This window comes from Malurus melanocephalus, unplaced genomic scaffold, assembly GCF_030028575.1.
Source record: "Malurus melanocephalus ecotype Western Australia unplaced genomic scaffold, MMel_1.1 scaffold_202, whole genome shotgun sequence".
NCBI lineage: Eukaryota > Metazoa > Chordata > Aves > Passeriformes > Maluridae > Malurus > Malurus melanocephalus.
In genome coordinates, this window is record NW_026623434.1 from 740,892 (window position 1) to 766,634 (window position 25,743).

At 38.2% G+C, this 25,743-nt stretch overlaps 1 protein-coding gene and 1 long non-coding RNA gene across 2 annotated transcripts in view; one reads left to right on the forward strand and one right to left on the reverse strand.

Annotated features, from left to right (window-relative positions):
• Positions 1 to 771: 771 nt before the first annotated feature.
• Positions 772 to 19,855, reverse strand: XG (Xg glycoprotein (Xg blood group)). The gene is made up of 9 exons (XM_057373568.1): positions 19,510 to 19,855; positions 9,735 to 9,776; positions 9,355 to 9,411; positions 6,631 to 6,666; positions 4,674 to 4,739; positions 3,744 to 3,800; positions 3,090 to 3,128; positions 2,668 to 2,787; positions 772 to 2,473 (listed from the first exon to the last, which is right to left on the reverse strand). Exons 1-9 carry the CDS (start codon positions 19,568 to 19,570, stop codon positions 2,457 to 2,459), a joined length of 495 nt encoding a protein of 164 aa, XP_057229551.1. The 5' UTR covers positions 19,571 to 19,855; the 3' UTR covers positions 772 to 2,456.
• A 134-nt stretch (positions 19,856 to 19,989) lies between these two features.
• The window catches only part of LOC130577909 (uncharacterized), a 15,919-nt gene continuing 10,165 nt past the window's right edge, over positions 19,990 to 25,743 (forward strand). Inside the window, exon 1 of the long non-coding RNA XR_008965825.1 lies at positions 19,990 to 20,312. This is a non-coding gene — a long non-coding RNA (uncharacterized LOC130577909). The remainder of the gene's footprint in view (positions 20,313 to 25,743) is intronic.

Consider the following 25,743-nt stretch of genomic DNA (forward strand, 5'->3'; position numbering starts at 1 on the left):
CAGATGATTTTCTGTTTTACTTGTGTGCCAGCATATTTTTTTGCAGTGTAGATTTTAAATATTAGAGCCAGTAACRCAAGCTAGAGTTCTATTGTTCTAACAGCTAGCTTATTTTAGTTCCTTTGCCCCTAGATTAAAATACATTAGAGCTTCTCTACATAATCCCTCAATTACCTGAAATAATAATAATAGAAATAATTATTGCAATAATTATAAATTTGTCATCATTATCATCATCATCATCATTCTCCTTTAAAGAGAAATTAACATCAAAAAGTGTGCCTCCTCACTGGTATATTGACCAATTGCTGACATAATTTGATCAAAGAATTTCAGAGCATTAAATGTGGGTAAATCAGGGTTTATGCATTCAGATTCATGGGTTTTGCTCGCATTCTCCATAAAAAATCTGCTTTTGGACTCATAATAGTAACATAAGTGATAAATTATTTTGAAAAGACTGTGAACAATTTAAAATAAATTGTCATAGTATAGCAAAAGCAAAAATGTGAATGTTACATGTAGATTCTTCTCTAGACATTTATTGAAAAAAAAAATCGAAAAAGCATATAGTTAAGYTGTTTTGGCTTTTTTTTTCCCYKKWWTTTTTTTTTTAGTTTGAAATATCTCCTTCTTTTCCCTAGTGAGGCAGAGTTGAACTAGTATATAGAATGTATCAGTCATCATAKGTCCCAGAAAGTAGCAAACACAACAAAAAAAGTACATCATCTTAGATAAAACACAGTAGATGTTTATTGAAAATTTTGAAGAAGCAGAATTTKTATTTTCATGGTTGAACAAACAACTAAAGTTGGAACATCAAAACACTTATATTAATCAAATCTTTGTGTCTACCTGGGAAAATATAAATCAACCTCTTGTAACTATTAACATGGAAAATTAATATTTTACAAGAACTATCAAATATCCTTGAAAACCTTATTAAAAATATTTTCTCATTCATAAGTTGAAAGTAATAACCACAAAGGTATTCATTTTTTTGTATGTTGTCAAGATGCTTCTATATTTAAACTGATGTGCATTATAATTTTTTTCAGGATCAAAAAATATTGTGGTAACTTAGGCAACTGATATATATCCATTTTAAAATAATTTTCATAAATGGTATTTTACTTTGTGAAGCGAGTACTTTTTCAGTTTGTCTACCTCTCAATTATTTAATAAACACAAAATCATATCTACCTCCATCTAAATGGAATTTTAGTAAGAAAAACCATGCTTTGCATATAAAATGAAGATGAAACACACCAATTTCCTTATGCTTTAAAAAGTTAGCTAAAATGGCTGTATTGAAGAATTATGTCAGTAAACTTAGTTTTGCCAGCTTTCATCTATATTTCATTCACTTGAATTTTGGTTCAGTTAGCTAAATGAAGGGARAAAGACAGGAAAAGTGTGATAGGTTTGTCTACAGGAGGATATTCGTTAGCACAGAAAGGTCGGCCAGGAATGAGGGGAAGATGAAACAGTCTTGCTAGAAAAACTGTCAACCACAACTCCACAGAGTATGACGTTTAAAAATCATCATGACTTAGATTTTAGAGAATTAAACATCACAAACTCATTTAAATAAATCAGAAAGCTTTGTACCCATTTTCCCTTTTCATAGTTATGAATAATATGTTTTTTTTAGAAAAACCCATCTTGCTAGATTAATGCTTTCAAAGGTTCCTAGAGTAGGGCCTAAGTTTTCAAGAACAGAAACAAGACTAATGTGAAATTCTAATTCCTGAGAAGAGCTAAACACCATTTCAGTAATTAATCAATTTAATAAATAAATAAATAAAATCAGCATGTGTCATCTCGTTTTATTTTATTTCAAACAATGGTTTGTCAATATATATAATCTTTTCAATATATTATAAAATTAAGAACGAATTTTCTAGCTATAGTTCCTTTCACTTTGCTAGAATTCAGACATACCTACAAAGTAAAGGCATTTACATTTTTAATCCTTTGGACAACTACAAGTTTTCTTTAAACATAGTAAACATTACAGAAATATAGTGGAGAACCTGTACAAATATGAAAGGAAATGGCAAACTCCCTATTCCTATTCTATCAGCAGAATTAAGTAATTTGGCTAATTTTGAACACAGAAGAGGAAGTTTTGGTGACTCAAATCCTCACAAACCAAATCTTTCTATTTTTAGCTTATAACAAACTTGATTTCTTTGTTAAGATAACTTCTAAGTCAAAATCTGTGTCCAACCCTTATGAATGCAGGTCAGAGAGTGCACTACAATCCCCTGATGTTTTAAACATATCTGATGATATAAAGCTCAAGGTGTAAACGTGACATCAGGCTAGAGAAAGGAGGATTGCAATGTCTCAAGAAAACATTCATTAGAGGAAGATTTTCTTCTGTCAAAATGGCAGTGTAGGATGTCACCAACCAAAGGACTGTGATCAGACAGCAATCTTTTTTCAGTGGTTTACACTGCAGCCCCACCTGTAAAATGAAAATTGAATATTCAGTATTTCCACCGGGGAGCTCTTTGCCAGCTTTTCTGAGGCCGGCAAAGCCACCCAGGCTGCTTTCCAGACACAGAGCCACATCAGTCAGGCACCACTGGGAGGGCAAATTATTTGTCAAATTACCATCTACTTCAGCACTAAATCAGTGGRAAACTGTTTGGGCCTTACCACGTGGTTTGAAACAAAGTTTCTTATTCTTGTAAGCGGAGTAGGCTGCTATTGATCCAACAACCAATATTACAAAAGCAGAAATTACAGGAGATGTAACACCAGCTATTAATCCTGAATCTGTGGAAAAAAAAGAGGGGGGTTTTTTGTTTTGACTTTTTTTTTTTTTCCAGAGGCTCTGAAATGGTTTGTCTTAAGCATATTTTTTACTAAAGTGTGCTTTTACCAAATTATTAAAATAGTTTGGAGAAGCAAACAGAATTAAGCAGATGAGTAGAAATTGTGTTACATTACAGCTGATATAAAAATGGTCCCTTAAAGCCTAATTTATTATATGTGCTACTTTTATAAGGCTAACATTGTTTTAATATTTCATAAAAATCAGAAATAAATTGTAGAATAATGTAAATTATTCACTATACCTGTGTTTGCCCCCTGATTGAAATGATGCTCCTTTTCTCCTGGAATAGAGGGTGAAGTTTCATCAAAAAAAATGTTTTTCATCTTGTTTTGAGAATTAAATCTTTACCGAGCAAAGTGTGATGTTGCACAAAGGACAAAAGGGATAGCCCAGCAGGACTGCAAGAGAGGAGCTCCTTTTTCACTCCTCATTGACAGCTGTGATGGCCAGAGGAACAACTGCTCATCCTCTTGACCCTTATTTTTGGGGAAGAATGTTATAATCTAATAGAAGGATCATACATAACAGCCTACATCAAGATGATTTCCCAGGGAGTCAGTGTACTCTAGCTCTTCTCCCTGCCAGWCATCAGGTGATTTATCAGTAATTTACATCCAGATCTTAGGCTTGGTCCATCTGCTTTAGGACTTTCCTTGCTGAATTCAAAGGGATAAAATGTACAGGTTTCTGGTGTATGCTAGAATGCTACAAAATGTTTTGGAATACATTTCAAATGTTAGCTTCGAGCTCAAAACCATGCTTTTTAATAAGGAATAACTAATCTAAATAAAAAATAGCAGAGTCTGGCCCTRTACTTTCAGAGAAAAAGCAAAACCAACCAACTCTAATTTATAAGTGTTAGGAAGAGATTGCAAGGAAATTTAGCAAATGTTACCTGGTCTAACTGGTGGTAAAGGTTTCCCATCAAGGAGATCTGAGTCATCAAAACCTCCTGCAAGATAAAGATTCCAGCTGCAAAATTATCTACAATGATAACCCCTTCAGCTCCCTTGTCCACTCCTTTTGTAATATTCTAGGGAATGTTGAGGGACATTTGAAATCCCAGCTTTGACATGGTGGATGGGTCACATGTCTTGCACTGAATGGTCACCTACCAAAATTCACCTGAAAGCTGAAGTGACACTGTTGGTGTTTACCTGTTCTGTGTCTGTTTAGGGCACCTGTGGGATGTGTGGGCATGGGCTCTCAGTAACACAAATCCTTATATAATATGGATATCCAGAGTCCCAATGATCCCTGAAGCAGGGAGTCCCTTCCAGGAAAAAAACCCCAGAAGGACCTGGCCATGGCTCACCACTACAGCCATACCCAAGGAAGTACAGGGTGGTAGCCAGAATAGATATGCTACTTTTACTTTATTTAAGTGAGTGTTTGGAACCAAAYTCAAATATAATACAGGCTTAAATGCATCTGCCCAGCCCCACCCGCCGTATGCCCCAGGGYCATCTCAGATACATCTCAGTATGGATTTGAGGCTTTTCCCTGCCCTGTGGCTAGATGTCAAATTTGAACCTCCACTCAGTTCAGTGGAGATACCCAAAATGAGAAYACAAACAAGATTAAGTGTTACTCTCATGTCATTCAGGACTCAGTGTCTCACGTTTTGAGCAGACAGAAAAACTTTGTAGTACCAACACTARAACTCAGAAATACCCTGTCCCAACACAGAAACAGTGACTAAAAAATGAAGATTTAGGGAAAGGATGATAGAAGCTATTACTAGTGAAATAAGAGAGTAAAGTATCAAAATGTCTACTCTGAACTGCTCATAGCACTACATTTTCTTAAGAGCAAATAGTCTTACCAGAATTACCATAACTTCCCGGGCGTGGTGGAAGAGGTGGATATAAAGGCTTTCTTGAGATGTCACCTATTGATAATTAATATGGTTAGATGGCAAAAACGGGAACTGTTAATAAAGAGCAGGAYAATTTGGCATTTTATATCTATTTCTAATTTGTCTTCTCATGTCTTAAAGGACCTTGTCAGTAGTTAAAAAGAATGAAGTGCTATAGCAACAAATATCTAGCTACAAAAACTTGGAGGTGAACAGTGAATATTTTCAAAAGAAGAGAAAAATTCACAAAAACTTAGAAGAAAAAATATTTCWTGTATTTCTGGCAAGTATTTCTTAGCATTGTTTAAGGCTGACAGCTGGGAGGCACAATGTGTCACTATGGGAGTAAGTGATGCAGTTATTCAGAACCAACAGAGAAGCTGATGTTCTAGGCTGGGCAGGAGGCAACAGGTTATCTCATTGCTATCATCAGGTATTAATAAAACCTGCAGATTAGTTTCATCTAACAGATGCTGAATTTATCAAATGCCTGACGAATTTTCTGCTCTTGAACTGTGCAAAATGAATTCAGACTTCAGCTTTGCTGTTGTTTAGGACTTTGTGCTAGCATCTAGCTTTAATTTTTTGCCAAAGTATTAGAAAGAGAAGCGTTGCATAGAGCAGGAGATCTGATGACCAAAAGCAGTTTCCAAACTGCATATACAATGCTGGAGTATCAAGAGCTTACTCAGGTCAAAACCTGTCAAATTTAATGTCCAGGGCAGCTGCTTTGTGTGTTTAGAGTAGGTCCTCATTTGCCATCCTTTTCTCAGCCAATTCAATCACATATTTAACTGTTCTCATAGCCAGACAGTGAATTTAGCTCTGCACAAATCAAAATTACGTCACAGAAATAAACAGCTATTTCCCTCCCCCTCTGTAAAATTACAGGGAGGAATAAATGACAATAAAAACATGGGAATTATTACCATAATTAGATTCAGCTTTGTAAGGTGTGGACTAATATGTCATTCAAACAAAGGGATGAAGTGCCACAGGGGAACTTGGAAATGGGGGGAAAAAACATGTAAAACGTGTCATTCTCTAAAACTGAAACATGAGTAAACCAGACCACCGCAGCTGGTTCAGAGATTCTGTGCAATGGGCTGAGAAGCAATTTTTCTTTTATGTGGCTGTGATTCAAGTGAAGTTTTAGGCTTTTATTCAATACTAATTGCATTTTGGGTAATTTCAGTGTACAAGAACCTTTCTAGAGCACCTCACATCCTTGGTATATCTTTACACATACTAAATAAAATGGGATATGAAAATTCCCAGCCTCAAGGATTCCATATGTCTGCACAGCTCAGAACAGTGATGTGAATACTTCCCAGGTCAGGTCTGGGTGTTATGGGAATACCTGGAAGTTAACAGCGTGTTACATCAGCTTGACTGCTTCAAGCTTAAGCTGTATCATCAATGCTCATCTCTGAAACCTTCCTTCCTGGATTTCTAATTTGCCATCAGCAGAGCTACAAGAAGCTCAAACCTGTCCATCCAGCGTTATCTCTGATTCCTAATCTCAGACAGGCTCATGTTTGATAGCTGAAGAAACTGCAGCCATCCCCTTCTTCGAGCTTCTGTCAGAAGACACCACTCTGAACCATCACAACTGACTGGRCCACACTTTCTGTGCCCAGCCATGCCTGGGGTGCTCTGTCATGGCACAGTAAGTCCCAGCCAACTTCAGTCCATGCAAGTGGGGCAGCTGGAAGCTCCCAAGGGTAGATGGTGACAAGATGCTGTCCCCATTCTGCATGGCGGCCTCAGGCAAATGGGCTGCATGCACATGGGTTGTAATGACACACATGACCAGAGCACCTCCTGCAGTATTGAAATATCTTTTTACAAATTAGGCAGAGTTCAGAAAAGGAATGTGAAAGACAAAACACCCTTATATTCAAGAAAACTAGACAGTACTCACCCCCACCAAGAGCATCTCCTAGATGTAGATCATTGTCTATAAATTAATAGGAGAGAATGTAGAATAGTGAGTTAGACACAATTCTTGAGGGAAAAGAAATGTTATTTTCATTAGAATGTGTGCAAGTGACTGTTTGAGAAGCACTTTTTYCAGGTCTGTCCCACACTACACTTTTCCTGAAAACTCTAATAGAATCTAGTATTTCCCCACACACTAATTGACAAATAGCACAGTATTTTCTACTCAAAACATGAAGGCTTTTTTCCCTTCTTTAAATGATGTCAAAGTAAATCTTACAGCTGACTCAAGATCRATACCTCTTTAATATATCTGCAAGCACCACAATAAAATTAGCCATGTTAACATATATAGATGCACTCATTTAAAAATATTATTAATATTTATGTCTCTGGTTAAAATTGGCATATGTATGCTTGGCTTAAGTGCAATTTATTGAACTGCAAAAACTTATTACCCATTTCAAGAATAAATACTAGGAAGCAACAAACCTACTTGAGGAGAGATTGAATCAACTAATCAATGTAAGGGACAYGGTGACCCTTCGCAATCATATGTGCCTGTCTGAGGATGGGTGACAGTCTGTTTTTCTTTGCAATAAAGATTTTTACATTGACTTAAACTTCTGTATGTGCATGTTACAGGATAAATCAGCAGGCTGTGACCATTGCCCAGCACTGCACACGTGTCTCGCTGTACCTGGGACAGAATTCTCCATCCAATAAACAATTTGTCCATCAACTGCAGACCCATAAAGAGGAACTCTGTTCCTAACATGCAGGTGTGGACATGAGTAAATGGGTGATATTTCAAAGTGTATATGGAATGATGGTGAGTTCTGAAAGCAATACATTGGATGGATGTCACAACTCCAAGAATTCCTTTCTTGATGCTTATAAGTGTGAAGTGACACAGTGAAGCAGAAGAAAAGGGACTATCTAAATTTTGGTACCGGTGCTTATTGCAACAGACAATTCAATAGACTCTCAGTTAAACAACATTTTTTTCATTGTAGATGTGTCAGAATTCCCAAAACACAAGAAAATCACAATGCAGAAGTCTATTTTCTTCTATTCTTTATACCCAGAAGGAGTGGGAAGTTGATTTTTCACAGTATCTAGTCTTATTTGGGTAACAACTCAGAAATGCTTTGATGTCACCAGGAAATCTGACAGGAAAATAATCAAATTCATAATGCATGACTTGGTTTGTTCTGGTCAGGTGTTGATCCTCCTTGTGTCTTCTGAGCAGMGAGCTGCATTTCAAAAATACCTTTACCTGTCAAATGCTAACGCTGTAAGAAGTGATAAATTGAAAACTGGATTCAATTTATTATTGAGATGAAGAAATCAGGTAAAATGCAAGTTCTGCTCGGGAGGCTTCATGCTAAGATTTGTTGCAGAAATGCTAAGGTTGATATGAATSAAATAAAAATGGAAATGCATTTTTCTGTAGGGACTAGAAAAATCAGAAAACTGTTAAAAGAACAGACAATAAAGTCACAATTCCCAGCAGTAAACCTGAGGAATGTGTTGTTTCTGTCAAAACTAGCAGGTCTGTGCTCCAGTAAGATAACAGYTCAGATGACTTGCCAGCAGAGGAAAGGCAGAAAGCCATTTTAATATCAAAGGTTGCAGCATATTACTACTTTTCCTGATTGTCCACCCAGAAAACAAATCTACATACCTAGCCCAACCAAGGGTTCAGAGACACTGGAATAAGAAATATTACGAGGCAAAGGACTCTATAATATCTAATTACTCCTAAAATATATAAAATATCTGTGGGTTCTACTTGTCATTTCTGATCAAGAGGAAGCCCAGGGACCAGATTAGAGTTCAGCAGCCGGCATGCTTTGTTTCATGTTGCACCAGACCACCTAAGCACACACATCTTGGTGCTCATAAACATGTGGGTTTGAGGATATGGCTGAATTGAACAGAATGCAGGAACAATGAGAGTGGGTAAAAATCAACTTCTTTGAGATTTTGTAAATAAGACCTAAACTTGTTGTGTGGGTTAATGTTACCCAGCATTTTGCTTGATAGATAGGAATTTTTTGCAGTATAGTTTAGGTGAAAAAACTATGTCATTATAAATTGTTTCATCACAAATGCCATTTTGTTCTTGTTTGGAATTTGGGTTTTTTCAACATTAACAAATATTCACTGGAATTTATTGTTTGGCATTCTCAGGACTACAGCTTTCCACTGTTCGGGGCCTTTTTTCCTTTCTGACAAATGTGGTTGTAGCAATCAACACTAGATAATATGAATCAAATACATGGTGAGAAGAAAGAATACCCCCAACTTCCATCTGATTATTTTCCAAGTTTGTTATCAAGCATCATAAATGAATATACAAAAAGTAAAGATAATGGGGAAAAAAGTAGARGAAGAATTAGCCATTTTTAGCAATAGTTATCCATTGTTATACTCCCCAGGGCCTTCAGTAAAATCTGGAAAAGTGTGAAGATCTTCAGGAAATAAAATACCATCACTGCCAGCCATGCTCCAAAGCCTTACTGGAAGCATAAATGGTATGTAATTGGTAACTGTCAAAAAAGCATTAATTTTCCATAAAGAAGGCAGCTATTATTCACACATGATCTCAGCTAAAGCACAGGAGCAAATATGATTAAGAACCTCACGTGAAAGTTTCTTAAATATACAAAATCAGTTTTATAACCCATTATTTGTTACTCACTGAACACAGGTCTTGTTGGTCTTCTGATCACCGTAGGCTTCCTGGTAATTATGTCATCTGTTGGAACAATGACATGCCAATAAACAATAGCAGCTTCAATTTAACCAAAGCAGGCATCTGCAGAGAGCTGCTTTCAATAAATCTTTATGTATCACAGCACAAGCACAATATGAAGGGATATGTTTTCAAAGTCATTTATTGTTTGTTTGTTTTAAAATTTTCATTTCATGACAGGAACATTGAAATCTACAATTTTCCTGTTCTGTATATCTTTAACTTAAATAGTAGCCACTTCATGTTCCATTCCTCAAGGAAAAAGATTTAAGATTTGTTATTTGGTGTAAATGCCATTGTAAAATAAGGATAGACAATTTACATACCAGGGTGATCCAGGGCATCAGCTAAATCAAAATCACCTTGACCTAGAAGGAATGTGACAGAAGATACACTAAGTCAGCAGGCAGGTTTGCATGACCTCCACACCTGAGGGCTCTGTACAGAGCCAGAACATCAGTAAAAGGCAAAAGAATGACCCATCCAAAGAGCAGCAGGCACAGAACAAGCCTGTCATCCCTGTGCAGCTCAGTCCTGAATGACTGTGAGAGATGGGCTTATCTAATTCAAGAGTTGTTTGTTCAGCTAGGCCAGAGAGAAGCTGCTCTCTCTGTTATCATATTCAGCTGCTGTGCAAACACCCCTTTGACGAACACGGGCTGCCTGCTGGAGGGCACGGGGCTGTTGCCAGGAGACAGCTGAAAGTAGCATTCAGCAGAGTACTTGTGAACCAAAATCATTAGGTGASAATTTTTAATATCCTCATTATTATTTTACTAGCTTCAGCAAGCAACTGTACTGGCAAGCCTTCCTTGTGATCACTTGCAACACAAATCAACTTTGGTTTTTTAATTCTTAATGTAACATGGGCCATAAGCAAAAGATACTAAGATGTKTTTATCAGATTTAGTTTCTGCTGTACCTTAAAAAATCTGAAAAGGGGGAAAAAATCCTTCCTATCCTGTTAAGTGATAACAATGTCTTTAAATGTCTCAGCAGAGTAATTATCATCCTTTCACAACTTTGAAGTTAGCAGGCAATTAAAACTGGAAAATGTTTTCAATGTATAAACGGAAACAGACAACTTTGAACACACACAGTTATTCATGTGAGTTTTACTTTCAACTCTACAATCTGTCACTTTCCTTGTAATACACCTTCATGAAACACATCTTTGCAGAATACGTGTCCATTGGTTTTTATCCATGGTGACGCATCATCCTTGTGTTTGCATTCCAAACACAAGTTCAGCCAACACAAACCCATGAACAATCATGACATGCCATGACTTCCCTAAACACAAAAGTATGATTGTGTTCCATCGAGTAAGCCTCAAGCTGCTCTTGATCTGCATATGTTTATTATCCCTTCTAAATGGCTTAATACCTAACTCTCCATTGAAGTGTTTTCTTGGTAAGTCATGAGCACTTCACAGCAAGAAAAGCGTCATTGTTCAAGTGGAGAAATTGAGGAACAGAGAGAGGCTGTCAGAAGTTTGTCAGCCCAACAGTGCTCTGGGTTCAGCTGAGCTCCTTCATCTTGACAGGTGCTGTACGTCTTCATGGCATTCTTCTCATTAATCACTGTTCCTGAATAATAGCTCTTGCCTGTGTCAAAGAGCTCCCAGAAAGATTAATTATCAGTGGTGAAACACCATGTGATCCTCAAATAACAGTCAGCGCAGGAGCATAAAATAGAAATGTTTTGATTCCCATGAGGATTTTAATRTAGTCTGTGAACTTAATTATAACTGGGGTCTGATGGAAGAGATGGAACAAGGCTGGAATGCAAAGTAGGAATGGCTTCCAAAGCAAAACTGTCCCAATAAAATATTATGAGGAATTCAAGTTTGGTAAGTAAAAACAGGTAACAGCATGCGGTTTTCCCAGTCATGTTGGCAAAGTGGTGTGTTATCTGTTCTTGGAGTGTTACCTCATCTGGYCACCTCTCCTTCCTCTGCCCTGGCCACTCAGACAACCTTGCCAAATACAGGAACCTTTGGATTGGGGCTTCAGGTGGATAATATTCATGGAATCATAGAATCACATAATGTTTTGTGTTAGAAAGGATCTCAAAGTCATGTATTTCCCACTCCCACTGCCATGGGCAGGGACACCTTCCACTAGACCAGATTCCTCAGGGATGCATCCAACCTTGGGCACTTCCAGGGATGGGGCATCCACAGCTTCTCTGAACAACCTGTTCCAGTTCCTCCCTACACTCTTAGCAAAAAAAATAAGCCTTCCTAAGATCTAATTTAAAACTACTCTCTTTCAATTTAAAGTCATTATCAAAGCATTATCTAAGACTCTGACAGGTTTGGTTTTTTTTTTTTATAATATTAATCCATAAAATGCATAAATTTATAAAACAGATAAGTTGCTTCATCAGAAGATACTTCCTGCCAGAGCCCTGTGTGCACCACCAGCCCTTACTGGCCCTGAGCTGCTGCCCATGGACTGTCGCCCCAGCCATGGGACCCTTTGACCTTGATGCAGATACACTACCCACAGGCTGACATCCTGGATATGTCTTGACTTATATGGTCAAATTCTATTTTTCTGTACCATTTCTTCAGTGCCAGCAGTACAAGCAACTTAAGCTTGATTGTTCTTTGATTCAGACCTGCGGTAAAAGCCTCATTTTTGATCAGCATCCTGAGTACTGGAGGAGGCTGTCTAACCTGAACCCCATTGCCTCAGGATACCGCCATCATCGGTGGCTAAAACCATTTCTTGTTGGAGTGAGTCATCGGGAATATTTTTGTAACCATAATCAGAATGAGAGTCATGAGAAATAATTTTGTAATGCTGAAGAGCTGTTGGTCAAACCAGCTTCTTTGTTACAGGTCATGACACGCAGGAACTAACAATATGGAAAGCAGCTACTGAGTTCCTAATGCTGTAAAGAGAATGTGACAAAATCATCTTGTGAAGGAAGACTATGGAAAACTTTCAGATATAGTACTTCTTTGAAGTTAGGGAAAAATAAAAATAGAAGGTGGACTCTAATGACATTATAAAATTCCAGCAAGATGATGCAGAGGCTTTCAGTTTCATGAGAACTAAAACAAAATAGCAGAGTGGAACAGTTATTAACACCTGCCTTTTTCCTGGACAGGACCARTGGTTCCCTCTCCTGTTGTATGTCTGTTTCATTACCAAAAAGGTGGGAAAAGGCAAAAGGTGTTGGTTTGCCACTTCAAGGGAGAAACAGAAGAAAACTATAGAAATTATAAGAAGAGAAAAAAAGAAAACTGAAAATCTTCTGCAGAAATTATTCAGATTTATTTTTATTTAATTATTTCTAATGATAAACCAAGCATTAAAAAAAGACTCCAACACAGAATGACTGCTTGGGAATAAGACAGGAATCCACACTGAAATCTCTTTGACTCTGTAAATATAAACCTTGACAGATGGGCAGTTTGTATGAGGACATCTGTGGAGCATGATCAGTGATACTGAAATAAACCAAAAGATTGCTTGGACTTCCATCCCGACTTCCTCTGATAATAACATCAAATGACCACAAGGAGTAAGATTCTGTGGAGCAGAATTTCAAATGCTCATTATAATTTCTGAGACTGCATCTAGACATTTTAAGAATCTAATTTCGGGGGATAAAAGATGGTTAAATAGCTGGACAGCTCAGACTTCATCCAAACAATGGTGGGTCTAAAAACAAAACCAAATTAGAGTCTCAGAGAATATTTAGCTCAATAGGAACTAAAGTCACTTCAGGGAACTCCAAAGATAAATGACAAGGGAAATAAATTGATGAAGCTTCTCCATGGAACAAACAGTGTGAAARAAATAAATTTTCCACATATAAAAATTACCTTTTTTTTTGCACCAGCTTCCATAAAAGAAAGAGTTGGAAATATGAAAAAGAGAATGACATAAATTTTAGTGGGACAGGAACAGCTTTGTCCCTTTGGGGTTTTTTATTTGTTTGGGATTTTTGTGTTCGTTGCTGTTTCCTTTGTTGTTTGTTTTTTGTTTGCTTGTTTTAACCTGGATAAAGTTACAAAGAGATTTAGCTGTGCAAATGGTATTACCTCTGGGGCAATCTCTGGGGTTATCTCTGCTGTTASTGCTTTTTGGCTAGCATGCTGTTCCTTGGCATTACATCTAACCTTTCTTCTGGGAGTATCCCTGTTTTGACAAAGAAATAAAATGACTGGAATAATGTTTTTTGTTGGGTGGTCCTCAATGATTCATAACAGAGAATTTAGGAAAATGCTTATAAGCTCCTGCTGAACACAACACAGTCCTTGCAAAGTCATATCTTCAGGCACATGTGCATTCGGTGTGCACAAACTTTGAACATTAATTTTCTGAAAATGTGACCCAAATATCCAGCCACTAAAACACAGACAGCAACATCTTTTTTCTATGGTTTAAGTTGTCGTCTAAATGGTAAATGGATCCACCACCCTTTAACTATGCAGGTGTTTGATCACAAGGGTCTGAGATCTCACAGCTTTTGAGTAGAATTTRTGAGAAACGAGGCTAGTTTTCTGCAGGTGGGAGTTACCAGCTGATCATCACAGAACAAGTCTGAASTTTTCTGACAAAAGGCTAACACTGCATCACTCTGCAATTTTTGATCTCTGTCAGTAGGCTCAGTCCTGCACTAAATCCATATGAACACAGCTTGTGGCCCTTAAAATGACACAGATTTAAACAAGGCAATAATGAATATTGCTAAGTGAGGGTCAGGTCATGTGACAAATGAAATTAACTTCTCAGCCTTTTAACATGCACAGCCTAGTATTAAAAAAGAAGTTAAAATCCATGAGAAAATTTGTTTGTATGTGTTTATACATGTTTCTGGACACACATCTAAAATGTATATATGCACATATGCGTTAGATAAAAAATTTTGTTGCTAACATGATCAAATTAATTGGTTTTGAGTGCATTGCTAGCAGTCATATGTTTGGGATGACATTACCTGTGTTACAAATACATTAGAAGAAACTCACTTCTAATTGTGATATAGATAGAAAGGGAAAATAAGTTGATTTTACAGTATTTAAAGACATAAATGAGTATGATTTCTTCAGTGCAATTAAATAGGAATTGTTTTGTGAACACAATGAGCTTAAAACATTATGAATCTGGCAGAGACTGAGAAAGAAGTCGGTGACTCAGAAATGAGAAAAAAAAATTGTAAAAGGGAACAATATGTTACCAAAATCACTCATGAGACTCATTTTATGTGTTTATTTTTTAGCTAAAATTGTAAGCTATTCTCTRCACAGACCATTTCTGGTTATAATACAATCATGAAACCTATTTCCTCCATAATGAGAGAATGGGATGTATTTTCCCATGCACGTGATTTAGAACATACCTGTGTACTGGTCCAACTTTACTCAGGAAGCAATTATGTTTGTTTAAAGGAAATTACTTATTTTTGTGAGAACATAAATGTTAACGCCCCAGAGTGGACACTGTGGACAAAATCTCAATGATCAGGTACTATTTCTTTCATGTAATAGCCTCATGATCCATATTTCCCTACTGCAGCTTGTTTCTCCTTCAAGGACCTTTAGTTTCATAAACAACAATTGCCATAACAACCCCTTGATGCTAGGGTGGAAAATGAGTATGCTTTACAATCTATAATTAAGACCCAAGGTCCAGTATACAGACCACAACATGTGGACCTGATTATTGGCTTCATGGTTTTTGCTAGGTCACTTCTGGTTATAGTTTAAATTCAAGGGAAATGAAAAGGACTGTCTTGCTTGTGCATACAAGAATACATTTCAATAATTACCAGCAGCTAGTAATAAAGCAGGAGTGGCAGTATTGCTTTAGCTCTGTGAAGCATAGTCTCACCAAACCCAAAAGAAAATCTTCTAGTTCTGTGATATTTGCCTTGCTGTTCAAAGGCAACTGAGGTTCTTTATGATCTGCTATGCCCTGYATACATAAAATGAAACAGATATAATTTTCTGTATTTTGCTTCAGAGTGAGCTCAGAAGCATCTGGTGTGTGCTGTACAATTGCAGGCAGAGTGAAAGATTTGGGATTTTCCATGAAGGAACACTGTTCATCTGTGAACCTTGCTCAGATTTTCAGCTTTGTGACATGAGGCTGCAGAGCTTAGCCCGTGGCGTGGGCTCTCTGAGAGAAGCCAAAGCTTCTCTCTGTCATGTAGATTCATGAAACTTCCAGCTCTTTCCAGCCATTTGCTCTGAGAGTCTCAGCTTTAATGATGGTCACATTACATGAGAATTGTACTCAGAGACCTGTATGAGTGTTCTTACTGAAATCCTCAGTGTGGCACAGTTGTGTTGGGCTCTCTGAGTGACCACTTGCTGCCTAGGTACCAGCAGGCTGATCCCCTCTTTCTCCAGTGCTTAGTTTTGAGACAGCAGACGGAGCTGAATGTAATACAGGTGGTCAGGAAGATGTCAATCTTTGCTGTTCCTCTTGCTCACAGAGTGTCTTTTAATGTTCCTCTTCCCACTTTCATACCAAGTACACTGGTAAAATCCATGCAAAATACCTCTTGATCTTCAATATGGATGGCCCCTTGTTCCTTCACCACTGGTGTAATAAGACCAGGGATATAAGGAAGGACTTTAATTTGTCTGCTAATCTTAGTGTCTTCTCTGGCCTTTGCATTTATTTAATCAGTAGCATTGTTACCCTTTGAAAATGTATATCTGTGATTTAAATTTTACATCAATTCCTCAGGAATTAAAAAAAACTATTGATAACAGGCAAAGCTTATTCAGTGGAAGTGAGACCGTCATATTTTCACAGCCCACCCAAGCCCTTTCTTTCAGCTGGGATGGTGTGTTTTGCCTTCATGAGATATTTTACTGCAGGTCAGATTTATGCATTTTTAGTATTTTCTCCTATGTTCATGGATGTCAGCCTGTGGAAAGGAAGACTAATCAAAACGAACTGAATCTCTCTCCTCCTACTATGAGGCAAAATTCTACAAACGGGTCCATTTGTATATATTGCTAATCTTGAAAGAATTCTGGTTTTTATTTGTTATTTATTACCCTCGGTGGGATAGAAAGGGATTGACAATTGTTGGTGCAAATAAGTTGAAAATACATACTCCAGGTAGGTTGGGCACTGCTGCCAGGCTTGCAATGTGGCAGCAATGTTTGAAAAGTGACCCATAGAAGGTGAGTAACTTCACCAGTTGTTTTCTCTTCCCAAGCTCTGATCTTGCAACACCTCTGCCATTGTTAGTATTTCAACCAGTTCAGGTACGTTAATTTTTCAAACTGCAATCACACCCTTAGCTGATAGCACTGACATGCCTGATAATCACAGTTCAGATCTTGGGAGTGAAATAGTTTTGGCAGTCAGCAGAAGAGAATTTGTTGCCTGCTGAATCCGTAAGTGCTTCGRCACGTCCACAGGGACCTCACACAGAATAGTAGTGAGGACTGCAGCTAYATGGAACAGTGTAAGAAAAACAAGACTGTTTTTTCACTCTCCTGTTCTGTCCTTTAACTCCAGAGAAAACTACATTATTCACAGAACTAAGACCCATAAGTCTCATAGGRTCTTAAATTCAGTCTGCAATTTCCTCCCCATAAAGTGCACAGCTAATTAATTGAGACTACAATTGATTTTGAGTCAAAAGCCATGTAACCTTAGCTGAACAGAGGTGCATGCTTTACTGACTAGCAACAAATGCTGTTCCCTTTGCCTGTGTAGATTCAATACCTGATGAAGTAAGTGTAGACCATCTCAGACATCATCAATCTTTGCACTGTCTTTGTCAGTGGCTAAAGTTGTGATCTATCAGTCGACATTAAAGATCATGGATGTATAGATTATATCTGYATTGGGAGCCTGAGGAACATTCTAAGCAGTCAGGTCTGAGTGAGAGTCTCAGCTCCTTTCAAGGGAGAGACCCCAGGTTGGACTGATTCCCCACTGCAGGTGTGCACATAGGTTTGTGGCCCAAATGGACATATTTTTCAAACAAATACGTGATCTGAGTTACTGGGGAGCAAYCTCAGTCATGTCTGAGCACATCTTAAATGGGCAGTGTGGACACAGCCAAATCTGGGTGGCCAGAGATCAGCCAAGCTGCAGTAACTAATGAGGGATGTTACCATGAAATTCAGTGGAAGGCATTTCTGTGAAGTTCAGTTCATTTGGATTAGGCTAAAAGCCTCTCAGACAATTAGCTGTTGAAGCTCAAACATATCGGAGTCTTCATGTAACCTACCTAAATTTGGAAATTACAAAAACTAAAGAGTGTAGCTAAAAATGAAATACTGCAGTGAGCGTACACATTTCTGAACTGTATCAGATTTCACTTTCCTTGTGCAATACGGTTCTTGGTTCTGCCATGCTTCTGTTGAGGTGTGTCCATCAAGGTAGTCTGGGCAACTAACTCAAGATAGCAGGGCATAAAGGAAATGCTGGATGGTAAGATGAATGATGTTATCTGGTCTGGCTGTGGTGGGCCAGTAGATTCTGGATGCTGTCACAGGTGGTTACAACTTAGAAAAGCATTAAGTTGCCCATAAAAGAGTGAATCATCCATGGACATTCCTATCCTAAGAACTTAGACCAGCTTTTCACCAGCATGGCCAAGCCTTTCTCATATCATGTCTTGATTGGGACTGAGAAATGGTYCTTGTAAATATCTCCTGAAACATTGTGAATACTTTGATGATAAAATTCAGTGTCTGTTGCCACAGACTTGAAATAATTAATGTGTGCTTGTCAAAGTGGATTAAATTGTTTCCAGAGTCATAAGAGCCTAGAAAGCCCACAGCAACTTTCTGCAATGACTTCTTCCCCAAAGCAGAGCCTGAACTGGCTCTAAATTAAYGCATGTATAAATCAAGAATGATTAGGCTGACTACCCTTATAATTAAAATAGTATATGCAAATTGGCTTGCTCATGCTCAGATTGTCTGAACAGAACTATTCAGCATAAGACAGTTACAGAACAAGAAAGTCTGCATGCCAGAGGTGAGAGACACATGAATCATCACTGCTCACAACACAGCACGCAGGGCAGCACAGTCCTACTGCTCTGCTCTTTCTATGCCATGCTAAATGCTGAAGACCTCAAAATAATTCCTCATTTATTAAAATCAAAGCACTGAACTAAGTTAAGGTTTTTTTTTCACTGCCCACCACTGCAAGATTTCCTAGGGACTTTGTTTAAATCAGAGATTGTGGGAGGATCATCAGCAGCAGCTATTTTGGAACTAGAGATTAATGACTGATTTCTTCCTGCAGCCAACATTGCACCAAAAGTTTCTGCAGAATTGCTAACATACAAAATAAGAAAAGGTTACAAGTACACCACATGGTAGAAGCACACAAAGATTATTCTATTTCATTTGACATCAAGAAAAGTTCAAAAGAMTGTTTTGCTGAAAGAAATTAATTTGAATATAGTAAAATGACTCAGTATGAAAAGGCTAAATTTTCCCTACTGATATTCATTCATCAAAAATATATATGTGCAAAATGTATTCAATTCTTAATCATTCCTGCATGGAAAAGGAATGCTTGTGTGTGGAATACATTAACTAAGGTTAATAAACTATGAGTGTATTATTATTAAAGCATATGCACCAATATAAAAGCATTAATATCTTTAAACTGAATCAGAATTTGGTTTTACAATAAAACTAATAGGTTTCAAAATATCAATAACCAAGGAAAGCTTTAAAACATGAACAGTTTTTGACTAAGGATCTCTTTGAAAACTTTAAGTTCCCCTGGAAGCTCTCACTTCACAGCTTTCATTTAAAAGTTTGTACTCAAGTATAAGCTTGTGAGTAACTTCGTGGAAGCAACACTAGCAAAAACATAAGAAATCATAATAAACAAACTTCTACTAGCATAGCTATTATGAGTGATACTCCAAGAGATACATATCTCTTTAGAAACTGGTGAAGTACATATAAACACTCTTGAATACTTCTCATGAACCAGTAGCMACAAAAAAAAAACCTTCTAGCAAGCATTTCCAAACTAACAAGCATGCTTTTTAAAGGTTGGGGATTTAGGCTGTTTGGTTGCCTTTTTAAAAATATTTCATAATCTTGCCTTGAAATAAGCCAAGGTAAAGGTCACTTACCTCTTACATGGACTAGAAGGAAGCCAAAGCACAAAAGAAAAATACTTCTGAATTTCTCCATGCTCTTCTACRCAGTGCCTTGACTGCACTGGTTGTTTTTTTTCCAAGCAAGGACGGTAAGTGTTGTAGCTGCAGTGCCAAGGTTTGAGGAGACACTTGGAATCAGCAGTTCTGTCCAAGGAGGTCTCTCACCAGCRCACCCAAGCTCTGCGAGAGAGAGAGAGAGAAACCTTTTGGCGTACAGAGCAAGTAACAAAAGCAAGCAACCCTGCCAGGGCCAAGCTGTGAGCAGCACGTTTTTGGAGCATGTGCCACCTGTGCTCCAAAAAACCTATTTATCAGCCAGGCAGGAAGCATGGAGAGCTGGGGAAGCAGTGRCAGCACCCAATGGGGAGGGAGCCAGAGCACTCTGGATCCACCTCCTTCCCAGCGGGGAAAGCCAACCTGTTTGACATCCTCACCTTCAAAGCAGGGTGTGGTGCTGTGGGAGCTCAAGTAGCTTGTAAGAGGAGACCRTCCTCCTCTGAAGCATGCTTGAAAGAATCAGACACACTCTGCTCTCAAAGCATCACTTTCCTCCTTGTTTCTTGGCTCAGTGATAACAGCAGATAAAGGCAATCCTGTCAGCCTTAACCCGTTACTTGGGCCACCACGGGATGGAGGTMAAGAATCCCCTTTGCAGGAACTTGGATTGGGTACACAGGGATGACAAAAAAAAAATCTGATTTTATAAACTTAAAATGCGATGTTGGACTACTGAACTGAAGCATGCTCAGCTCCCCAGTGGATGCTTATCTTGACAGGTAAACATAACCCATCATTACTGTTTCTATTGATCTAGTCTGGGTTGTTGTTTTTTTTTTTTTTTGTTTGTTTTTTTTTGTTTTTTTAAATGTAAATCTCCATGCATATCCTACATGGAGAGAATCAGAGGTGTGATGATACAAAGCTTTAGAAAACAAACAAAAATCTCTATCTGTAGATGGATATACTTTCAAATTACCAGTGATTTAAATCCAGTTTTGTCCTAGCATTTCTCTAGCAAACACATGTGCCAACACTCTTGTCCTTTGAGCTGGACTGCAGCCATCGCCCTGGTGCCCAGCACCCTCCAGGTGACAGTGTGCACCCTCCCTTGTGCTGGGGGAAAGTGCAGGGGCTTTTGTCAGTGCTGTGGTGTCTAGGGCAGCCAACAGCTCAGGATTCTGCTACCCTGAGTGGCCAATCTGAACAYTCGTGGTGTTGCTCGGTGATTCAGCCTGATGTAGGACACAGGCTGCCCCCAATTTCATTTCTGTTACCCAGAGTTACCCAGAACATACAACTGAACTCATGCTTTTATGTTGACTGCAAAAAGCAGATGCAACATCGTACACTGGACTGAGAAAACTTGGTGATACTGGATCTTCAAGAAGCTTGATGTGCARGAAGGTCAACTCCCTCCCTCTCCTGACCAAATTTGAGAAAGCAGAATGGTTKATAAAGGTCTGGTTTATAGCTCCTAATAGCTCTGAAGTTCAATTTGGGTATCATCATTCCCCATATCATGGCCAATTGCTCAATCTTAGAAGAGTTAATGACATTGAGGCTGAAGAGGTGACTTTTTCAGCCAGTTAAAACAAGAACTATACCATGAAATGAGCAATCCCATAAATCCACTGTTTGGGTTTTTTTTTTGCCCCAGAATACCAAAAGCAGGCCCACATGTGCTGATCTTCATATGTGATGCATTTGCCTGAAGGGAACASGAATGCTGGCACTGGTACCAGTCTCAGGCAAGTCCGAACAGCTCACGTATGTTCAGTAGCTTTACTTTGAAACAGTTGTTCCTTTAAGTGAAGTCTTCCCAAAATGCATTKTCTCACCTGCCTGCTGATACAACTTCATTGTGGTATTGATCATTCTCAGATATAAGTTTGAAGATGAGGCACACCTTGTTTAGTTCTTCTGAAGCCAGCTATTGCCCTGTCTAGCTAAATAAAAACAATATGAAGGTGGGCAGTACTGGAAGGAGTGGATCGATCTAGTGTAGGAGTAAGGATGTCTTGAATACTCATCCTATTCCTGTTCTTGGGGGCATTGCATGAACTTCCTMATCTCAGTTCTGTCAAAAACAAGCAAGGGCTTGCCCAAGATAGCAAGCAAAAAMTATTGTATATTAAAAAGAAATATGTGGGCTAATACCTAACCATAACTTGCAGTTCTAACACTTGAAAAATCATTGATCCATCATTTTCTCTTTAAAGAAAAGCAAAGTTCTGCCTATTATTCACATGACATGGTAGATGAATTGCCTGTGTTTTTAACTTGTCTTCCGAGGAAAACCCCAGTATTTTAGAAATAGCAAATGGGGGTAGAGAAGGAGCCAGTGTGTCTGTCTGTTCTCCACACCACATACTTTTTGCCCATCAGGCCTCTTTCAGATGAGACAAGCTAAAAGGGAAAAAGAGTTCAGTCACAACTCATCACAGTGGCAGCCCCATCTTGCTGTGGGCAGAGGTCAGACAAGGCTCTCTTTGGCATGGGTAACCTCATCTATGTGTCTGTTGGAGATGAAAGAACTGAATTATACACTAGAACTACTTGGGAACGGCACTAATATCTTACACTACTCATCTTTTGTCATAAAAACAGAAGTACTTTAATTAAAACATGGAAGCATCCAGTAATATAAACCATTCATTTAAAYGTAAGCCAAACACACAAGCGAATTGGTGATACAATCTCTTAACAACAGAAGAATACAATTACTACATACTAGCCAAAACTTCAATGGTTTTTCTCAAGTAGATTGAGCATGTATTTTATGCCTGTAGGTCTCAAAGTACTCCAAAAGCAGGGATTTGAAAAAGTTGTATTTTTGCTCCATTTAAGTCTTCCTATTCCTAATAACCTCTTCCTTTCAAATGTGCCTTCTGTACCATCTATAGCTTCCTTCACAATGTTCTCAAGTGAAAAGCACACACAGAACAGTGTGTTTGGGATGGTGGCCTTTAATAAGTGAAAAAAAAACCCACAGAAAAGCAGCATTGAAAATGTAACTCAGCCCAAGATACACTGAAACCCGAGTGTTTTCTTAGCATTTAAAATTTGGCACAGATATTGAAATATGCACAAATAAGTACCACAGCAAAAAGCTGTCAAATTGTATGCTTAAGAATTGCCTGCTTTCATTCGCATAGCCCAATGAATTCATTTGGATTAGTTTGKATAAGTATTTGAAATGAACACATTTGAAAACCATCAAAATATTTTTAAAGCAGTCTTTTCCACCAATAGGATGAACGAAACTGCCACTGTGACTACCTTGTAGGAGCTAGTGACATACTACAAGACCCTGCTTTGATTATTTTTCCTCCTGTTACTGATGGTAACTCCTCTTCATCCTCAAAGAAGACAGACTGGAATAAAAACTGGGAAGTGAAGAGCATGTGCCACAGGAGTGGGACAGCACTCTGCTGTCATCCATTTTAACTCAGTTTGATGGTAAAGGTACCTCACCGGGGWGAACTTGTAGTTTGAACCTAGAAAGGGAAGTATTTCTTTATTCCACTGCACAGTCTGATTGAAACCTGTACAGAAACGACAACATGAATTCCCAAATTTGGTTTGGAAAGTCAACAACAGCTCATAAGGCTGTGATGGGCAACAGCCGATTGGTGGGAAATGACTGTAGAACTACTTCAGTAGGATAGTGAATAATTGTTAACTGATAATGTTTCCTCTCCCAATGAATGGGAGAAATTTAGAATTAGGATATTTAGCTTTGTAACGTAATGCCGGTTGAGCAAAAAAGAAACAAAATCGAAGTTTCAGTGGGTAGGTAGTGAGGCAAATAGCAACGCAGCAATTAATGTAGCAATTAATTGCCCATTGAACTGCTACGTGTTATCCACAGGTAAGGAACAGAAACCCACAAACTTGTACCTCTCACAACAAGAAATTGAAATTTCAAACCTTCCCTTTAACCTTTAATATACAGCTGGCAGCAGCCAGTCTTTCTTCCTTCTACAACTCCAGACTGCGGAGCTGTAACTGGAAAATGAGTAAATTGGAAAAAACAGTAAATTTGTTACTATTTAGGCACTTGGCTACCCCTGCCTTGCCCTTTCATTCAGTTATGGTCCTGTCACATCAGAAGGTGAGACAACACACGGCCCTGCAAAAGCATCTACTGCTAAAGCATGTGACAGCTGCATGAGGAACATCGAACACCGTTACATTTGCCCATACTTAGACTTCTACTGCTGTGCATATTTTCAGTAGATTCTGGGTTACCAAATCTTCTTCAAAAGTCATGCCTGTCCTACACACAGACAGATGTCTCCTCTGCACTTCACACTGGTAAACATCTGAAAGCAGCTCAAAGCTTTCTTGCTTCTGGCTGACTTCCTTCTAAAATGATTAAAATGTCTGTATGAAATAAACCTGAGCTGCTGATGGAGCAGGAAAACAAACTAAAGGATCCTTCCCTAGGGGAGAACCAAGTTTTTTATTTTCAGAACTACTAAGAAAAAGAACACATAAACCTTTTTTTTTYAAATTTATTTTTAGAAAAATCACAATGTTGGTAGAAGGTCTTAGTAAGTAATTTTTAGGCTCACAAAAGCTGAAAAATTATTGAAGAGTCTGGTTAGCTAAAAGCTAGTTTGAGTTCCTCCTGCCACCCCTAACCATACTTATTTCTGTTTTCTCTACACTTGGCATTGGTATATCTTTTATGTAGGCAAACAATACATTTCTTTTCTATGTATTTACATAAGTCAAATGTTTATATAGAAATCACTTTTTCACTCTGAAACACACTTAAAGGTTTTAGCACTTTTATACTAAAAGCAGATGTGGGGAAAAAGAGACTTACAAATTAATTCCGTAAGAAAATACTAAAATTTGTGTAGAGCTTTGTTGCAAGCTAAGAAACACGTACAAGAAATTCTTAAATGAATTATCCTTGGCATAAATTCATATTTGAATGTACAGATATATTTACAGGTTTAATATCCAAATTAATTCATAACTTYTAAGATGTTCCATGAAATGTCACCTTCCTGTAGAACTTTTTCAGGTGGCTGAAGCCCATTAATAAGACACATATGGTAAAACTGCATGAAAATTTAATTAGAATGAAAGCCAACAAAACTGGTCAGACTATTCCTTCTTGACAGAACCAGTTATTATTCCAGATTTAGTCCTTTAGTTGTTATRAGTTGTAGTTTTCCATGTTTCCACAGATCCTTGAAACCTTCCTGTCGCTTTCAAGAGCTGCAGCACAGGTCACAAGTGCTTTCAGAGGAGGATGCAATCACAGGTCATCACCCTGAGGGCAATCCTTCACAGGTCCAAAAGCACTTCTCACATGTTTGTTATTTCTACTCTTCAGTGGATGCCTGTGGAGCGACTCTGGCTTGTTCTGGTCAGTCTTGCTGCTCGTACTTTGGAACTGYAGTACTGTTCCTGTCCATTACAGGTGCATGACAAGCCTTCTGAATTCAAAACTATTTTCTGTTAAGCTTTAAGTCTAAAGATGTTAATCCCCACTTCCAAGTACTTCATCCACAACTGTTTAGACAATGGCAAACATRAATGTCACCAGAAATACAAAAGCCAGTTATGGTTCTGATCTGCAAAACAGGCTTTTCCACAACTGACCAGCTTGTTATTTGCTAAGCAGGAAGAGCCAGAAAGGATGAAGGCTCTGTGTGCACTAACTTTGGGTTTTCTCAATCTGTACCAGACAGATGCAACAAAATAATATYCAAAAACAAAACAGAATTTTTGTCTCCTGAATGCTCAAGAACAAATATGCCTTCCCTGGCAGCTGGCCCTGGCAGCTACACAGGTTGGGTCAGCAGCACCCACCCCCAGATCCACTATCCATACACAGTGAGCCATTTGCTTTCAGGTGTCCACAACATACACCAAAAGTTGGTCGGTTAGTTGGTTCACTCACTGCGTACAGGTTATTTAAAAAAAAAAATCTGTACTGCCTGAAAGGAACAACATAACAAAAAACATTAATAGAGTATTGTTTTTGGAGAGGTAAGGAAAAGTTAAACATACTGAATGCACTTGAGACACACCCATTTGTCAAAGGAGTCAAGGAAAGAATGTAAAGGCACAACATACTTCTACACTCTTGTCATTAAGGCCAKGTATTGGTGTGCAACAGCGCTTCACAGGGCTAACCATACAGAAGTACTCAGGTCTAAGTCACAGTGCCATAGGTGTTTCAAA